Source organism: Asterias amurensis, chromosome 22 (assembly GCF_032118995.1).
Source record: "Asterias amurensis chromosome 22, ASM3211899v1".
NCBI classification, from domain to species: Eukaryota; Metazoa; Echinodermata; class Asteroidea; order Forcipulatida; family Asteriidae; genus Asterias; species Asterias amurensis.
Genome location: NC_092669.1, coordinates 6,397,126 through 6,415,776, shown reverse-complemented (window position 1 = coordinate 6,415,776; position 18,651 = coordinate 6,397,126). Strand labels below are relative to the sequence as shown.

The following is an 18,651-nucleotide window of genomic DNA, read 5'->3' as shown; positions in this document are numbered from 1 at the left end:
TGTGTGGTTTTCCTTTTATGGCCGACAGTGTTAGTCGAAGAGGTAAAAGGAAAACCACGCAATTTCGAGTGATAATTGTGTGGATCATTGTATTCTACTTATAAAATATCTTTGTAATCATATGCATTTTATAACAAACGGTTGCAAACGCTTTTCAAAGACCAACTCGACCGATCCAAGGCAACGTGTTCCTTTAAAGTGAACCATACCAAACTGGTACATCTATGGCCATACACAAACTTACACATCCCTAAAGACCGCGTTTGGACATTTCGGTCTGGTAACTTATAACCGGCCCGATAAAGTTATCCAACCAGCCCGGTAAAGTTATCCCACCAACCCGGTAAAGTTATCCCACCAGCCCGGTAAAGTTATCCAACCAGCCCGGTAATTAACAGCTGTTCGCCCTGGGATTAATTTGTGTCCGGTAACTTCGGCTTTAATCCATAGCGCTATAATTTGTAGCTCTATGTTTTAATCTGACATTTATCAGCTGCACGTATTGCACGTAGTGGGTCGAACATCAACAGAGACCTTTTTTTTTAGGCAGAAGTCATGTGACAGCATTGTTTAGTTACCGGAGTGGTTGGTGCGTTCGCATTGGACTTCTTGTCCCGGTTAAGTTAGCATCAATCAATCAAATCAATCAATCAATCAATGTACATTTATTTTCCATGTCGATAATGGCAATTAAAGGCAGTGGACACTATTGGTAATTACTCAAAATAATTATTAGCGTAAAACCTTTCTTAGTAACGAGTAATGGGGAGAGGTTGATGGTATAAAACATTGTGAGAAATGGCTACCTCTGAAGTGCCATAGTTTTCGAGAACGAAGTAATTTTCCACGAATTTGATTTCGAGACCTCAAGTTTAGAACTTGAGGTCTCGAAATCAACTATCCAAACGCACACAACTTCGTGTGACAAGTGTATTTTTCTTTCAATATTATCTCGCAAATTCGATGACCGATTGAGCTCAAATTTTCACAGGTTTGTTATTTTATGCATATGAGAAGGCTAGTCTTTGACAATTACCAATAGTGTCCACTGCCTTTAAAGCCATTATACACTTTCGGTACAGACAAAAAAAATAAAAGTTCACAAATTTACAAATAATTTACAGGGTTTACAGAAGGTATTGGTGAAAGACTTCTCTTGAAATATTATTCCATGAAATGCTTTACTTTAATAATAATAATAATAATAATAATAATAATAAGACTTGTAATGCGCACATATGTTTTTGAGAAAACATTAAATATATATCAATATCAATTCTCGATAGCGAGAAGTACGCATGTAAACACATGTCATGACACGGCGAAACGCGCGGAAACAAGAGTGGGTTTTCCCGTTATTTTCTCCCGACTCCGATGACCGATTGGGCCCAAATTTTCACAGGTTTGTTATTTATATTTAAGTTGTGATACACGAAGTGTTGGACTTGGACAATACTTTTACCGAAATTGTATAATGGCTTTAAGCATACAATAGAAAACAAAATAATATCGATGAGTATAATAAAGAAGGACGGATGCCAGATAACAGCAATACAATATATAGAAACATGAAGATAATAGCTATACAGATATTAATGTACTAGTCAACATGCAGGGAAAAAGTTTAAGCATATTCCTTTTGTGTATTTCTAATCAATGAAAATAATGATCAACACCAAAGTCTCTGTACACGTAGTGTTTAACTGCAGTTATCTACAAATACATATTCAACAGGTGCTGTTTCAATTTCTTTGAGAATGAATTAAGTGAACGAGACTTTTTTACTATCAGAGTTAACGTTGTTCCAGAATAGGGTGCCACGAGATACAATGTTGTTATGGGAAAACGTTGTTCAATTGAATTTTGCATACAAATCACCTGTTGAAACTGCGCGAGTTGAATATGAATGGATTAATTTGATGAACACAGTGTAAAAAGATCATTAAATTTGTTAAGCAAGGAGCCACTTTTGTAAGGTACCGCGGCTCAATTCGGCCTGTTTATTAACAGTGCCGTGGTGGTAACTTACAAACACTTTTGTTGTCCGTGAAGATTTTGATCTCCCTTATACTTGTCTTCTTTTTGTTCAGACCACGCAATGTGTCTGACCGTGATTCACACTGAGTTTTATATGCAAGTTGTGTACGTCATTGGGGGGCTAGACTCAGTTCCGGGCTTGAAGACGAAGTTGCTTTCATATATGGGCTCGATGTGATCTTCATATGCAAGTGGGTTGGAGTAATGGTTATCATCGTAATGACTACTGGTGTTGGTGGTGTTGGAACTTCGCGATCGCGACCTTTATTAAGAAGAAACAAAATACATTTAATCAATATTATTGTTTGTACTGTTTTCATGAAGTATGAAAACAATTCTTTGAATTGATAAGCACTCTTTAAAGTAGCCCCCTATTTCACAGTTTTTCCCAATGAAGTTTTAAACAGATAGGCCCCCTATGACAGATCTTAATACATGACAGATCTTGTTAATAATCAATAAATTAATTCATTCATAAAGTATTGTTTGTATTTTCTTTTCTGAGGTATGAAAATAAATGCATTAAGTTTAAATCGAATAAGCACTAGCCGTGTAAATAATACCACGTTTGGGTGAGCAGTGCTCACTCAAGCATGAATTACTTTCGGACTTTTTGGTAAATGTAAAAAACTAATATTTGACTCAGGATTGTTTGATTTGTTGTTTCTTGAGTTCATGACAGTATTTTTAGAGTCCATTGTCATGTGACAAACTACTTAAGGATAAAATCCTTGTATTTGGTCGTTGGTTTGATGTTTGATCTAGAACGAGTGGATTTCACTAAACTCTTAACCACCAAACTCTGCGCTTACGATCACCATTTTCCGCTCTGTGCAAGCGCGGAATATAATGTGCGAGATACGAAGAACACAAACGAAAGAAATCCCTGCTAAGCAGTCTATTTTGCTTGACGTAAGCGCAGAATTCACTACTTCTGCTAAGCACTGAATCTTTGCTTCCAGAGCAGAGCATATTGGGCCCATTCCCACAGTATTTTTCATTATGCAAGTTCCCATCATGATAGGCCTGGGTGACTAGTGAAATTTACTATTCGACTAGTCGCACCTCAAACCCAACTATGACACTTGTCGAGATAAATTACGGATTCTCAAGATTTGTGCCGCAATGTGCCGCAAGCGACACATGTTGCGATTAGGAGTAGGCATGACAACTGTTTCACCAAACAGGTAGTCGGGACTATTTTTGTAGACGATTTTAACGGGGAGAGAAAAACAGTATAGTCGCGACTCTAATAATAACTTGTAGTCGCGACTTTAACACTAAAGCACACCAGTTGCCCCGTCCTACTTTTGCACAAGAAAAGCACGGTTTAATATCCTGCAAATGCAAATCAAATTTTTAAGTCACTGTTTTCGCAGTGAAAGTTTCGCAGGAGTTGAGCACAATAATTATTAGTTAACTGTAGCACATTTTTTGTTGCGAATTGTTACGCTCAAGAACATATTACCTGCTAAGCTGTTAAAAATGCTTAGCGTAAGCACAATTCCCTGATTACGTAAGCGCTGCGATTCTTTCCTTTAAAAGCCATTGGCCCAGGACCAAACTACATAGCTTTTTAAACACAAAAATCACCCAAACACAGCAAGGTATTCTGCTCAATTTCTGCACTTTTATAAAGCAAAATGTTTTGCCTATTTTATATTATAAGCAGCCACTCAACCACCAGAGAAACGTCAGCATAATAAAATCTCTGCTTTTGTATTTCTGCGTAAGAGTTTTTGTTTGTCATGTAATACTTTAAGGGAAGCTTTCAACTATCATTATCTTCAAACTGTAAGATTAGTGTAAATCTGTGAACACCATGGTATGTCGTCGTCGTCAAAATCCCCTATTTACGCACGTTCGTACTTTGTACGGGTACAAAGATAGGTCCAGAACTCTGTTACACAACGAAGACAAAATTCTGCGCTGTGCAGAACGCGGGGTCCAGAACGCGGGTAGAAAAACAAGAAAAAGAAACTTGAGTAGACTCCTCTCAAGAAGTCACAACTCATGATAGGTACATACTGAAATGCATTTACCAAAAAGAATGTTTAACAATAACATGGAAGTGACTGAATCCAGTTATAGTCAAATGCGTAGACTCATCTCAAGAAGTCACAATACATGGTAGGTACATACTATTATGGCATTTACCAAAAGAGAATATTGAACAATAACATGGAAGCGACTGCATCCAGCTATATTCAAATGAAGATTACGTGGTTAATTAATTAACTCTTTTGTCCTTATACTTTAGGATATTAGGATTAAAGAAAAAAACGTGTACAATTGCTATGGGTTTGAGGCGGAAACAAAGAATAAGAAAATAAAATAAAATCTCGACGAAAACAATACCTGTTCCGACGGTAGGTCGGAACAGCAACCGCCAGACAGATGTTCTGCTGCATTAGGCCTGCCAGACACCCCCTCCCCCAAATATTTAGTGTACAAACCTATGGGTTGAAATTAACCAGTTGTAAAATTAGCTCAGATTTACATGAAACTTTGTCTAACTGTTCCACTATGGCTAAAATGACCACGAACCAAAAATTAAATCCATACTCCATGTCGTTTCCGAGATACAGCCTCTTAAAATATGCTAAAGTCTCCCCCTTTTGGAGCTCCGCCCCCGGCTGACACCGCGCGTCGTGGTGGTATTCTTTTCAAACGTTAAGAGCCCGTAATTTAATAACGACACCAGCTGTGTGGCTTAAAGTTGTATGCTATTTAAGTTGTGTCCATTGATTCATAATTTGGCTGCACTGGGCCTGACAGACACCCCCCCCCCCCCCCGGAGGAACAACCTAAAACCAAGTTGAAATTACCAATAGTCCCAATGCACAATTCTTAACAGAAGACAATATCAGCCGCCAGACAATGTTTTGCTGCATTGTGCGCGGCCCGACAGAAACCTACCCTCCCCGGGTTAAACATCAGAGGAACCACCTGAAACCAAGTTGAAATTTTGTTTTACCAATAACAATATTCTTAATACAAGTATCAACTGCCAGACAATAGTTTTGCAGCAATGGGCCCGACAGACACCTCCCTTCCCCTGGGTTAAACATCAGAGGAACCCCCTGAAACCAAGTTGAAATGATCAATAACAATATTCTTAATACAAGTATCAACCGCCAGACACAATTTTTGCTGCATTGGGCCCGGCAGACACCTCCCCTCCCCGGGTTAAACACCAAAGGAACCACCTGAAACCAAGTTGAAATGACCATCAATAACAATATTCTTATACCAGTATCAACCGCCAGACAATAGTTTTGCTGCATTGGGCCCGGCAGACAACCCCACTCCCCCGGGTTACGCATCAGAGGAACCACCTGAAACCAAGTTGAAATTACCATTACCACTATTCTTAATACCAGTATCAATCACCAGACGAAAGTTTTGCTGCACTGGGCCCGGCAGACACCTCCCCAACCCCGTGGTTAAACTTCCTAGGAATGACCTAAAACCAAGTTGAAATGGCCAATATGCCTGGTACACTATTCTTTATACCAGATCAGCCTAATAGATAGACACAAGTTTTGCTGCATTGGGTCCGGCAGACCAGTCCCCCACGGTCCCGGGTTAAACATCAGAGAAACCACCTGAAACCAAGTTGAAATGACCAATTTACACTATTCTATAGTATCATAATACGCCAGACAAAAAATTGGTGCTTTAGGCACGCCAGACACCCCCACCCCCTGGGTTTAAGAATATTGTTATTGGTAATTTCAACTTGGTTTTTGGTCGTTCCTTCTAAGTTTAACCCCGGGGTTGCGGAGGTGTCGGCCGGGCCCAATGCAGCAAAACTTATGTCTGGCAGTTGATACTTGTATTAAGAATATGGTTATTGGTCATTTCAACTTGGTTTCAGATGGTTCCTTTGATGTTTAACCCAGGGGAAGGGAGGTGTCTGCCGGGCCCAATGCAGCAAAACATTCGTCCGGTAGTTGATACTTGTATTAAGAATATGGTTATTTGTCATTTCAACTTGGTTCTAGGTGGTTCCTTTGATGTTTAACCCAGGGGAAGGGAGGTGACTGCCGGGCCCAATGCAGCAAAACATTCGTCCGGCAGTTGATACTTGTATTAAGAATATTGCATTGGTTATTTCAACTTGGTTTCAGGTGGTTCCTCTGATGTTTAACCCGGGGGAAGGGAGTTGTCTGCCGGGCCCAATGCAGCAAAACATTCGTCTGGTGATTGATACTGTTCAAAGAATAGTGTCATTTGTCATTTCAACTTGGTTTCATGTGGTTCCTTTGATGTTTAACCCGGGGAAGGGAGGTGTCTGAAAAGCGCTATATAAAAACGGTATATTAGTAGCCGTTCCGACTTACCGTCGGAACAGGTATTGCTTTCGTCGAGATTTGTATCTTTTTTTTCTTATTCTTTGTTCCCGCCTCAAACCCATAGCAATTGTACACGTTTTTTCTTTAATCCTTACCACCTAAAGTATAAGGACAACAGAGTTAATTAATTAACCACGTAATCTTCGTTTGAATATAGCTGGATGCAGTCGCTTCCATGTTATTGTTCAATATTCTATCTGGTAAATGCCATAATAGTATGTACCTATCATGTATTGTGACTTCTTGAGATGAGTCTACGCATTTGACTATAACTGGATTCAGTCTCTTCCATGTTATTGTTAAACATTCTCTTTGGTAAATGCAATTCAGTATGTACCTATCATGAGTTGTGACTTCTTGAGAGGAGTCTACTCAAGTCTCTTTTTCTTTGTTTTCTACCCGCGTTCTGGACCCTGCGTTCTGCACAGCGCAGATTTTTTTCTTCGTTGTGTAACCGAGTTCTGGACCTATCTTTGTACACGTACAAAGTACGAATATTAGGGTTTTCGTTTAACGAACGTGCGTAAATAGGGGATTTTGACGACGACGACATACCATGGTGTTCACGGATTTACACTAATCTTACAGTTTGAAGATAATGATAGTTGAAAGCTTCCCTTAAAATATTACTTGCTGTGGTGTTGTAGTTTTTGAGAAAGTAGTGAAAAACTGTCAACGTATTAAGCTCAATTGACTGGGACCGAGTTGGTTTGGGACCGAGTTGACCGGGTTCGTTTCAGGCGACGAGCGTGGACGACGAAAATAGACCGCCTGTGATTTGAAATGATTTACGGGTAAAGTCACCGTGTTTGCGCCGGTGACCATTTGCCTAAACTAATTCCAGTATTTCGCTTTACTTTCGAAAATATACCATGACAAATAAAAACTCTTACGCAGGAATACAAAAGCAGAGATTTTATTATGCTGACGTTTCTCTGGTGGTTGAGTGGCTGCTTATAATATAAAATAGGCAAAACATTTTGCTTTATAAAAGTGCAGAAATTGAGCAGAATACCTTGCTGTGTTGGGGTGATTTTTGTGTTTAAAAAGCTATGTAGTTTGGTCCTGGGCCAATGGCTTTTAAAGGAAAGAATCGCAGCGCTTACGTAATCAGGGAATTGTGCTTACGCTAAGCATTTTTAACAGCTTACACTCTAAAAAAGAAGTGTAAAAACTTGCTGAGTAAATGTGCTGGGTACGAAAGTTGAGTAACTTCTTACGCAATGTTGGGCTATGTGGCTTTTTGGCCAGTACTCTCGAGAAGGTAATTTGTACCTTTTTAAGTTGCATACAAAAATTCGCCAGTGAAAGCAACTTATGGGTACAAAAACACATTTTCCTCGCCACAGGGTCAAGTTTACCTTGCGACGTACTAAAAAAAAGCAGGACATGCTCTTTTTTGTGGTAAAATGTTGCACGTAATTGGGTAAACTGCTCCTCGTGGAAACCATTTTACACATAATGCAACGTGCACATTACACACGGACGTATACAAGTCGCAGGCACGAGTCACAATCAAAGGTGGATGGGGTGGACATAGCAGGTAATATGTTCTTGAGCGTAACAATTCGCAACAAAAAATGTGCTACAGTTAACTAATAATTATTGTGCTCAACTCCTGCGAAACTTTCACTGCGAAAACAGTGACTTAAGAATTTGATTTGCATTTGCAGGATATTAAACCGTGCTTTTCTTGTGCAAAAGTAGGACGGGGCAACTAGTGTGCTTTAGTGTTAAAGTCGCGACTTCAAATTATTATTAGAGTCGCGACTACACTGTTTTTCTCTACTCCGTTAAAATCGTGCCCATCACACGACGTTGTCTACAAAAATAGTCCCGACTACCTGTTTGGTGAAACAGTTGTCGTGCTTACTCCTATTCGCAACATGTGTCGCTTGCGGCACATTGCGGCACAAATTTTGAGAATCCGTAATTTATCTCGACAAGTGTCATAGTGGGGTTTGAGGTGCTACTAGTCGAATAGTAAATTTCACTAGTCACGCAGGCCTATATGATGGGAACTTGCATAATGAAACATACTGTGGGAATGGGCCCAATATGCTCTGCTCTGGAAGCAAAGATTCAGTGCTTAGCAGAAGTAGTGAATTCTGCGCTTACGTCAAGCAAAATAGACTGCTTAGCAGGAATTTCTTTCGTTTGTGTTCTTCCAAGCTCGCACATTATATTCCGCGCTTGCACAGAGCGGAAAATGGTGATCGTAAGCGCAGAGTTTGGTGGTTAAGAGTTTAGTGAAATCCACTCGTTCTAGATCAGACATCAAACCACCAACCAAATACAAGGATTTTATCCTTAAGTAGTTTGTCACATGAAAATGGACTCTAAAAATACTGTCATGAACTCAAGAAGCCAGCAAATCAAACAATCCTGAGTCAAATATTAGTTTTTTACATTTATTCAACTTTTTAAATGAACTTTTTGCGACAAACGTTTCAACTGAACATTTGACTGGTAAAAAGGAGATGTTGAAACTGTATGGCCACTCATCTTATATATCTCCCTCTATTGACACCGGAAGTGGGACCATATCGTGACCCCATGTTGGTCTATAACTCAATACACTATATACAACATTTGTCCCATTTTTTCCCCAGTTATATACTCCTTGGTCATTTTAGCAAATAATCCAAGCAAAAGAACACGGAACAGCTTTGTGTTTGTTCACAAACACCTAATGTCTAGTTGTTATTATTATTATCGTATTTTTGTTCAACAACTATGTGATGTGTTTATTTCCAAATGGTACAATAGATTGCACAATGACTGTATAACTAAATCTGGCCAAAAGAATAAGCTCAGGACATACCGTTTTTTCAAAACCCAGTTTAAGTTTGAGTTATATTTACAATGTGTTTTAAACAAGCCTTCTTATCGCCATTCTTTGGCCCGTTTCAGATGCTCTTCACACAAGCTACATATTGAAATAGGAAGGTATATTGGGTTATAGAGTCAAGCCAAAGAATTTGCCCGCATTGTCACCTTGATGTTGAAACAGAAATCCATTTTCTTCTTGATTGCCACTTGTACAACGACCTTAGGAATATTATGTTGGCTTATATTATTGATCATTACAAAGGCTCTGAAACTCTTGGCAGGGAAGACAGGTTTAAATTTTTGATGGACACTCTCGATGAAGCTATTCTTATTTACGTTGCCAAGTACGACTTTTTATTTACCGCTTTAAAAGAAAATCAAACTGTGTGATTATTTGTTTTTGTTCTAAGTTAAATTCCTTTCCGTATGACTTATTCATTCAATTTATTTTGTTTTTATTATATTGTTACCCTCCCCAGGATTATGGGGGTGTGTTCCAGTTTGGAATAAAACATAATACAATACAATACAATACAATTATTAGTAGTAATAATTTGAAGCTTTTACGTACCTGATTACACAAATGATGACAACAACTACCAAGATGATGATGATGAAGAACAACCCGGCACCTCCGCCGACAACCAAAGGAAATTCTAAACAAACAAACAAACAAGCAACAGCAGAAAGTTAAAACTAGAATAAGGGAATCAATGTGTGGTGAAGAGGTTTACAACAAGGGAATCAATGTGTGGTGAAGAGGTTTACAACTAGTGGTTCAAACCCGCGCCGAGGCCTGGACTTGATAATTTTACCGAGACGAAGTCGAGGGAAACTATTAAGAACCAGGCCTCCAGTTGAAAACCGATTCAACACACTTTGATTCCCATTCATAAATACATTTTCGGTCCAAAAAAATCAATACTTTTTGGTCAAAAAACAAAATAACTGAAACAATTATAATCGTTCAATGATTACTTTCAACACAACACCCCTCCAGCTATGAAATGGTAAGGTACTCGTGTAAACAACTCCTAAGGAGATGCTGTGCGCGTCACGCGTATCGCGTGATGGGGCACAACTGCTTCAGACGTTGCTCTCGATCAATAGGAATGAAGAAACTGTCTTATAAGCACAGCTGCAAGCTTGCATGTCACGCCCATGTTTCAACGCTTTTTACTGGTCATAAACAAAGGTTTATACACACCCACGTGACGCGCTATCCACCAATAGGAATAGTGAAAGAGTCTGAGGTATTTATGAATTTTGGTTTTTACCCATACACCGATGAGTATTAGCACTGTATATTCAGTACTTTCCCAATCCTGTGAACAAAATATAACATGCATTTTTGTTTTCTTACAACAGTTGGCCTTTGTCTATAGCGTGGCCCTATGTAGACCGTGTCGAATATGACGTCACCATTCAAATACCTACTCTACAACATGGGCACTTTTATAGCAACAAGGGGTTATTCGACGGTCTATAGTCAGTTAAAATTCTGTTAAGAGTTGAGTCGTCTGTATGTGAAAAATACAACAATGCGCTACAAATGGACCTAGTCTAGTGTGCACCTCGTCTGTTTGTACACCGTCTATAGCACAGTACAATTTACGAATGGCAATTCCGTTGAGTACGGGTGTTTTTTCTTTCATTATTATTCCACAACTGCGATGACCGATTGAGCTCAAATTTTCACGGGTTAGTTATTTTCTGCATATGTTGAGATACACTAACTGTGAAAGCTAGTCTTTGACAATTACCGATAGTGTCCACTGCCTTTAAGTGCTTTGAATACTTCGAGCGCAATACCAAGGCAACATAGACGGTCGGGCTTGTTGAAGACGATAACGAATACATGTATTGTACACATAAACAGATTGAGAGAAATAACATCAATTGATATCTTCAAAAAAAATAAAAATCTATACTATTAAAAGCGTAACCCGCGCCATCTTGGATTGAAATTAGAAGGTCCGGTGGCATGGCATCTTTGTGGAAATCAACACGATTGTCCCTTGCCCCTTGCCCGCCCACCTGCCGTTCGATCCGCCCTTTTTGGTCGGGTTACTTTCGTGTTGTACTAAGCATGGTTCTCCGGATTGGTTCATTCATTGCCGCGCAGGGTCGAAGAGGCTGGGTGCCAGGACAAAACCGAAACAAATCTTACGAATTTGCATTGAATGATTGAAGTAACTCACAGATTGATGTTTCGCAGGCGGCCATGTGTCAACACCGCTGGTCGATGTTGTTACCAGACTTACTAGAAATCCTTCTGACAGGTGACTCATTTGTTGAAAAGATTAAATTTAAATGGAGAATATTTATAAAAAAGCAGTCATGAGAATTATAGACAAGGCGGATGGGATCATTTTTTTTTATTTTTATTTTTTTTTTTTGGGGGGGGGCTTACACAAATAAAGTAAGCACGTGAAAGCGTCCCCAACCTCTCCTTACATTCTGGTCAGTGTATTGTGAGTGGTGTGTTGTCTGGTTTTGAGACAGGCCACCTGTTGCTTGGTGAAGGAGGTCGCCGTGGGACCACTTTAGGTTGAAAGTGGGTGGCGACCTCGGACTTACAATAAATCTCCATACAGAAATTGCACTATTGATGCAAAACGTATCTTGCTGTTTTTAAACTTTGGACACTATTTTTATAGAACAAATTATTTTCAAGAAGAGAGTGTATACATTCTGATTCTTTTTGCCAGTAAACTCAAATGAGTACATGAATACCGTTTTAGAATACGGTTTGTTCATGGAGGTATAGTGTTGCAGTTTCAGAGATTACCCCATCACGGAAGTTTGTGAAAAGTTATACACGTACGTCAAAGGCTGTTTTGAAGCTGTGAAAAAAAGAATTTTGCATTTGATCAAAATTGTGGAGCAAAACGACATTAAGTTTCCTTTTGAATAAGTCCATTCACAAAATTGGTTAGAGCAGTGTGTCAGTCAGGTCTCAGAATGTACATGTTGCCAAATCCATTGTGTAGCCTACTTTAGCAACCGGCCCGTCGGGTTGGTTACTGGAGATAATGTTAACATTTTTAGGAGTTTGTCTATTACAAAATTGACCCAAACTGGACGTAACAAACCCTAAAAATAACTTGACATGCTTTCTGAAAGTGAAATAAGTTAGAGAAAGTTAAAAGCCATTGGACCCTTCCGGTACAGAAACAAAAATAAAAGTTCACAGATTTACAAATAATTTACAGGGTTTATAGAAGGTAATGGTGAAAGACTTCTCTTGAAATATTAGTCCATGAAATGCTTTACTTTTTGAGAAAACAGTAAAACAATATAAATTGTCGTTAGCGAGAATTACGGATTTATTTTAAACACATGTCATGACACGGCGAAACGCGCGGAAACAAGAGTGGGTTTTGCCGTTATTTTCTCCCGACTCCGATGATTGATTGAGCCTAAATTTTCAAAGGTTTGTTGTTTTATATATAAGTTGTGATACACGAAGTGTGGGACTTGGACAATACTGCTTACCGAAAGTGTATAATGGCTTTAAGGAGTGAGGACGAATTTACCGTTTTTATTTAGTTTGTACGATATAGGGTTTCAGAGATATGGGATGTATGGAGGTTTGTTCCTACAGCAGCGTGAACATGAACTGTCAGAAATTGTGTCGTTAAAATTTCGCGAGATGCAATAAGCCCAAAGTGACAATAAACAAAACACTTATTGACGTTCACGTTCACGTTTAGTGCTCCCGTAACGTGCAGCCTATTGACCAGAAAGTTTACAGTACAAATTCAGATGAGAATAAACTAAAAAGAGGCCTACGCTCTCACCGCCCCCCCCCCGACAAAAAAAAAAAAAAAAAAAAAAAAAAAAAACAGCGGTGGTATAAAGAAAACAGTAGATACAGTAGATTTTTGGCACACAGCATGTTCCGAAAACTCGCTTTATTTAGTGCTGTAACAACGCTATGTATCGTGGGACGTGACGCTCCATAAATCGCGATGAATAAGTAAAGGGCGCAAGATAGACTGGGTAAACTTTCAAAAAAAAAAATCACCCCTAAAGGTAAATTGTGTTAATTTATGGCATACAAGTTTTTTAGGGGTATTGAGGGATGCTAAGCTCGAATTTGCTATATGCCAAGCTCAAAAATGTCCCATGCCTCAAAATCCTAAATCCAATATGGCCGCCACAGTGCGTGCAAGCTTTATGCGTGAACGGCGGGTATTGTAAACGGACAGCACCCACGCACTGCTGCACTGCCTTGTAAAAACACCGCTTTCACAGTTCGACTCGGCCGCGGCTCGGCAGTTCGTCGATCTACATGTAGCAGGCTGGTGCGATGCGGCAGACAAACAACAGTGAGTACCGAGCAGAAAATGTCATTGTTTGACGATTTTTTTTTAATTTCACTCAACAAAAAGGAAATGCAAGCATTATGAATGTATATTGAGTGTGTGTGGAAAGTTTTGGTAGTGTAATACAAAAGAAACTTTAGTTATTGCTGGCTAACGGTCGTAAAACTTTCACCTATCAACGCTGATTGGAAAAACGTATAGCGTTTAGGAGGCCCAAAATATTAGACCCCTATAAGGCTCACGGGGGAGCCTTATAGTTCCTAGAAGTATGCATAAGGTACGTCGTCTAACCCAAAACGAGGTGGGCGCAGCCACTGCAAGTAGTGGCGGACGTGCGCAATAGCTTCATGTTGGGTTAGAATGATGACGCCATGCATAAATATTAAGAGAGGCGTATAACACTCTCACCCACATTACATTTGTAATAAAGGATTTTCATCATCTAGCGGGGTGCCGCGCAAAGCGCGGCATCCCGCTAGTTATTTATTAAAATGGGTAGATTTTGCCAAATAAAGTGAGAATGCTCGCTCCATAGCTTTGAGGACAGGTAGGCATACATGTAACTTACCTTCACCTTCACTTTCCGGATCTACAACACAGTGTGGTTGTTCTCCAGACCATGTCGAGTTCGAAAGACAAATCTGTTCGGCTGATGAGCTAAGCAGAAACCCGTTGGGGCAGCTAAACTTAACACGGTCGCCTGTTAAGTAACTATCCTTATTTGGTATGACTTCAATATCGCTTGAATCGTCACGAGGAATTATACATCCAGATTCTGCAGAACGGGAAACATGATCATGTTTAACTACAAGTTTCATGGTAAATGATCCACCAGTGTGTCCGACCTAGTTCCTCCTATTACAATGTGTGAGCGTGAAACGTAACTTGCTGGTTCTTCTCACCCAATTAACGCACTCTTAAGTTACAGAGAGAACGGGGAGTCATTCCAACAGTTTTACAATGTTAAACATTTCCGATGGAGGGGAACATGCACCAGGCAAAGAGTTCCAAAGAGATGCAGTACGTGGAACAACGTTGTTAAAAATGTCCGTAAAGTGAATTTTCGCCTTGATTATAATGACTTTCCGTAAATACAAATATAAATTATGCTAATTAACGTATTAATTACAATAAACCACATTTTGCCCAAAAACCTACACATAATAAAGTAAACAATTTTAAAAATACTTTATTATTTCAGCCAAAACCGTCGTTGTGTACAAACCCACCATGAAGGACTTTTTACTTTTCCGGTAATTTTGCTGTAGGAATACAAGTTACTGGAAAGTTTGTTTCAAAATAGGATCCCTTAAAGGAACAAGTTGCCTTGGGTCGGTTGAGTTGGTCTTTGAAAAGCGTTCTGTGACCGTTTGTTATAAAATGCATATGGTTAGAAAGATGTTGTAAAAGATCTACACAAAATATGCCTCGAAATTGCGAGGTTTGCCTTTTACCTCGTCGGCTAACACGGTCGGCCTTTTATGGGAGTCAAATATCGAATCTGTGGTGTTCGATCAGTAGCGTTTTGGTTCTCGTCCAAGTCGTGACACATGTGTCCTTAAGCCAGACACTAGTGATTCGTCCTTCGGATGGGACGTAAAATCGTTGGTCCTTGTTTTGTGTAGCTCACCTAAAAGAACCCTGAGCACTTATCGAACACAGAGAAGGGGGTTCAACATGGTGTTCCTGTCTTTTTTTTCTTCTTTTTTTTTGCAGCATATTGCACCAAAGCAGCTAGTAAACAAATTACATGGACATCGTTCTATATAAAAGGAGTATTACTCATAGATCAAACGTAGTCATACATACATTGCGAGAAAATACTGAATGTTATAAAGGCACTGGACACTACTGGTAATTACTCAAAATAGTTATTGGCAGAAAACCTTACGTTGTAACTAGTAATAGGGAGATGTTGATAGTATAAAACATCGTGAGAAACGGCTCCCTCTGGAGTCACGTAATTTTCGATGAATTTGATTTCGAGACCTCAGAATTAGATTTTGAGGTCTCGAAATCAAGCATTTGAAAGCACAAAACTTCGTGTAACAAGGGTATTTTGTTTTTCTTTCATCACTCCGCAATTTCGACGACCAATCGAGCTTAAATTTTCACAGGTTTGTTATTGTTTGCATATGTTGAGATACACCAAGTGAGAAGACTGGTCTTTGACAATTACCAATAGTGTCCAATGTTTTTAAAGCGCATTGAGCGTCACTGGGTGACGGCAGTGCGCGCTGCTTAAGAAGCTAGCCACTAATATTATCATAGTACTAGTATATCATATTACTCGTATATTGTAGCAATACCTTCGGCAATGCACATAGTTGCTTCTCCCGACCATGTCAAATCCGATCTGCAAATCCGTTCGATAGATCCATTGACTCTGTATCCACTTGGGCATGAGATCACCACTTGTTCCCCGGGTTGGTAGATATCTTTATCCGGTACAATAGTTACGCTCAGTTTTTGGTCACTGGTAAACATACAGCCAGCATCTGAAGGATCTGTGACAAATAATAAAAAACCTTAAGAGCACCGATTTCACAATCTTGTGTTTCTGGTTAGCAGAGTGTGGGTTCGAGTCCAAGTTGTGACACTTAATGTCCCCTTAAGCAAGTCACTGAAAACCGTCAGACCCGTGAGTTGTGGAACGCAAGTAAAAGAACTTAACTATTGTTTCGTAAAGTTGGGGAGGTGTTTCTGTCTGCTCTTCCTGTTAGGCTTCTGAAGGATATTACCCAAGCATACATCCGTACGTACGGACTGTGAAGGGGTAACCCTGTTTCAGCCCTACTGTACGTTGCAATGACCCCTGGAGAAACAATGATTGTTGCCAACACCTTCAAGTGACTTGTAGGCCTTGTGTGTTTGGCGACTTGTACAAAAAGTAAAAGAAAAAAAATAATAATACAAACGTTTACATACCTTGAGAACATATTGCAGATCCGGGAGGACACAAACATTCAAACCCGTTGATGATGTCCACACATGTCGCTCCAGTCTCACACGGGGAACTTTCACAATAGTCGGGTTCTAGTTATCATAAAATGAATCATTATTTTGAAAAAGTGAAAACCAATTTATAACAGCAATTTTATCTTAGATAGGCAGCATCGGGCTAAGTGTGTTTTGTCAAATCCCTGCAAGTCACTGACAAGATTTCAGTTATATCCCTGCAAGATTTCAGCTAAATCACTGCAGGAATTCAGTCAAATCACTGCAAGATTTCAGTCAAATCACTGCAAGATTTCAGCCGAATCACTGCAAGATTTGAATCAAATCGCTGCAAGATTACTGCCAAATCATTGCAAGATTACTGCCAAATCATTGCAAGATTTCAGTCAAATCACTGCAAGATTTCAGCTAAATCACTGCAATATGTCAGTCAAATCACTGCGAGATTTCAGTCAAATCATTGCAAGAATTCTGCCAAATATGGCAAGACCACGTTCAAATCACTACAATATTTCAGTCATATCACTACAATATATCTGCCAAATTATTGTTAGATTTTGTTCAAATCACTGCAAGATTGCAGTCAAATCAGTGCAAGACTTCTGTAAAATCAGTGCAAGACTTCTGTCAAATCACTGCAAGATTTAAGTTAAACCAATGCAAGATTTCTGTCAAATCACTGTAAATGTAAGTTAAATCATTGAAAGGTTTCAGTCAAATCACTGCAAGATTTCAAGATTGCAATCAAATCAGTGCAAGATTTCTGTCAAATCACTGCAAGAATCAAGTTAAATCATAGCAAGATTTATGTCAAATCATAGCAAGATTTATGTCAAATCACTGCAAGATTTCAGCCACATTAGGGCAATATTTCAGTCAAATCACTGCAAGAATTCAGTAACATCACTGCAAGATTTTAGTCCAATCACTTTAAATTTCTTTCAACACCACTGCAAGATTTCAGTCAAATCACTGCAAGATTTCTGCCAAATATCGCAAGAGTTCGTTCAAATCACTACAATATTTCAGTCATATCACTACAATATATCTGCCAAATTATTGTAAGATTTTGTTCAAATCACTGCAAGAATGCAGTCAAATCGGTGCAAGACTTCTGTCAATCCACTGCAAGATTTAAGTTAAATCATTGCAAGATTTCTGTCAAATCACTGCAAAATTTAAGTTAAAATCAGTGAAAGATTTCAGTCAAATCACTGCAAGATTTCAAGATTGCAGTCAAATCAGTGCAAGATTTCTGTCAAATCACTGCAAGTTTCAAGTTAAATCATTGGAAGATTTCTGCCAAATCACTGCAAGATTTCAGTCAAATCACTGCAAGATTACTACCAAATCATTGCAAGATTACTGCCAAATCATTGCAAGATTTCAGTCAAATCACTGCAAGATTTCAGCTAAATCACTGCAATATGTCAGTCAAATCACTGCGAGATTTCAGTCAAATCACTGCAAGATTTCTGCCAAATATCGCAAGAGTTCGTTCAAATCACTACAATATTTCAGTCATATCACTACAATATATCTGCCAAATTATTGTAAGTTTTTGTTCAAATCACTGCAAGATTGCAGTCAAATCAGTGCAAGAATTAAGTTAAATCATTGCAAGATTTCTGTCAAATCAGTGTAAATTTAAGTTAAATCATTGAAAGATTTCAGTCAAATCACTGCAAGATATCAAGATTGCAGTCAAATCAGTGCAAGATTTCTGTCAAATCACTGCAAGATTCAAGTTAAATCATTGCAAGATTTCTGCCAAATCACTGCAAGATTTCAGTCAAATCACTGCAAGATTTCAGTCAAATCACGGCAAGATTTCAGTCAAATCCCTGCAAGATTACTGCCAAATCATTGCAAGATTTATGTCAAATCATTGCAAAATTTAGTTAAATCATTGAAAGATTTCAGTCAAATCACTGCAAGATTTCAAGATAATTATACAAAATATGCCTCGAAATTGCGAGGTTTGCCTTTTACCTCGTCGGCTAACACGGTCGGCTTTTTATGGGAGTCAAATATCGAATTTCGTCCGTCTGCAGTCGCTAGCGGGTTCGTTTGCAACAATTGACGGCAACGCACGCTGATTGTCAGTAATTATAAATTTTTAGTCGCAGCTTAAC

At 39.0% G+C, this 18,651-nt stretch overlaps 1 protein-coding gene across 2 annotated transcripts in view; it reads right to left on the bottom strand.

The window, feature by feature from the left end:
* Positions 1 to 212: 212 nt before the first annotated feature.
* LOC139953820 (low-density lipoprotein receptor-like) overlaps positions 213 to 18,651 on the bottom strand; it is a 48,276-nt gene continuing 29,837 nt past the window's right edge. Inside the window, exons 9-13 of one of the 2 annotated variants that reach the window (XM_071953390.1) lie at positions 16,487 to 16,594; positions 15,868 to 16,065; positions 14,127 to 14,333; positions 9,799 to 9,883; positions 213 to 2,299 (exon numbers count right to left, since the gene is read on the bottom strand). In XM_071953390.1, the coding sequence (XP_071809491.1) occupies positions 2,128 to 2,299; positions 9,799 to 9,883; positions 14,127 to 14,333; positions 15,868 to 16,065; positions 16,487 to 16,594 (770 nt within the window). In that variant the 3' untranslated portion in view covers positions 213 to 2,127. The remainder of the gene's footprint in view (positions 2,300 to 9,798; positions 9,884 to 14,126; positions 14,334 to 15,867; positions 16,066 to 16,486; positions 16,595 to 18,651) is intronic. The other variant, XM_071953391.1, reaches the window with a different exon arrangement.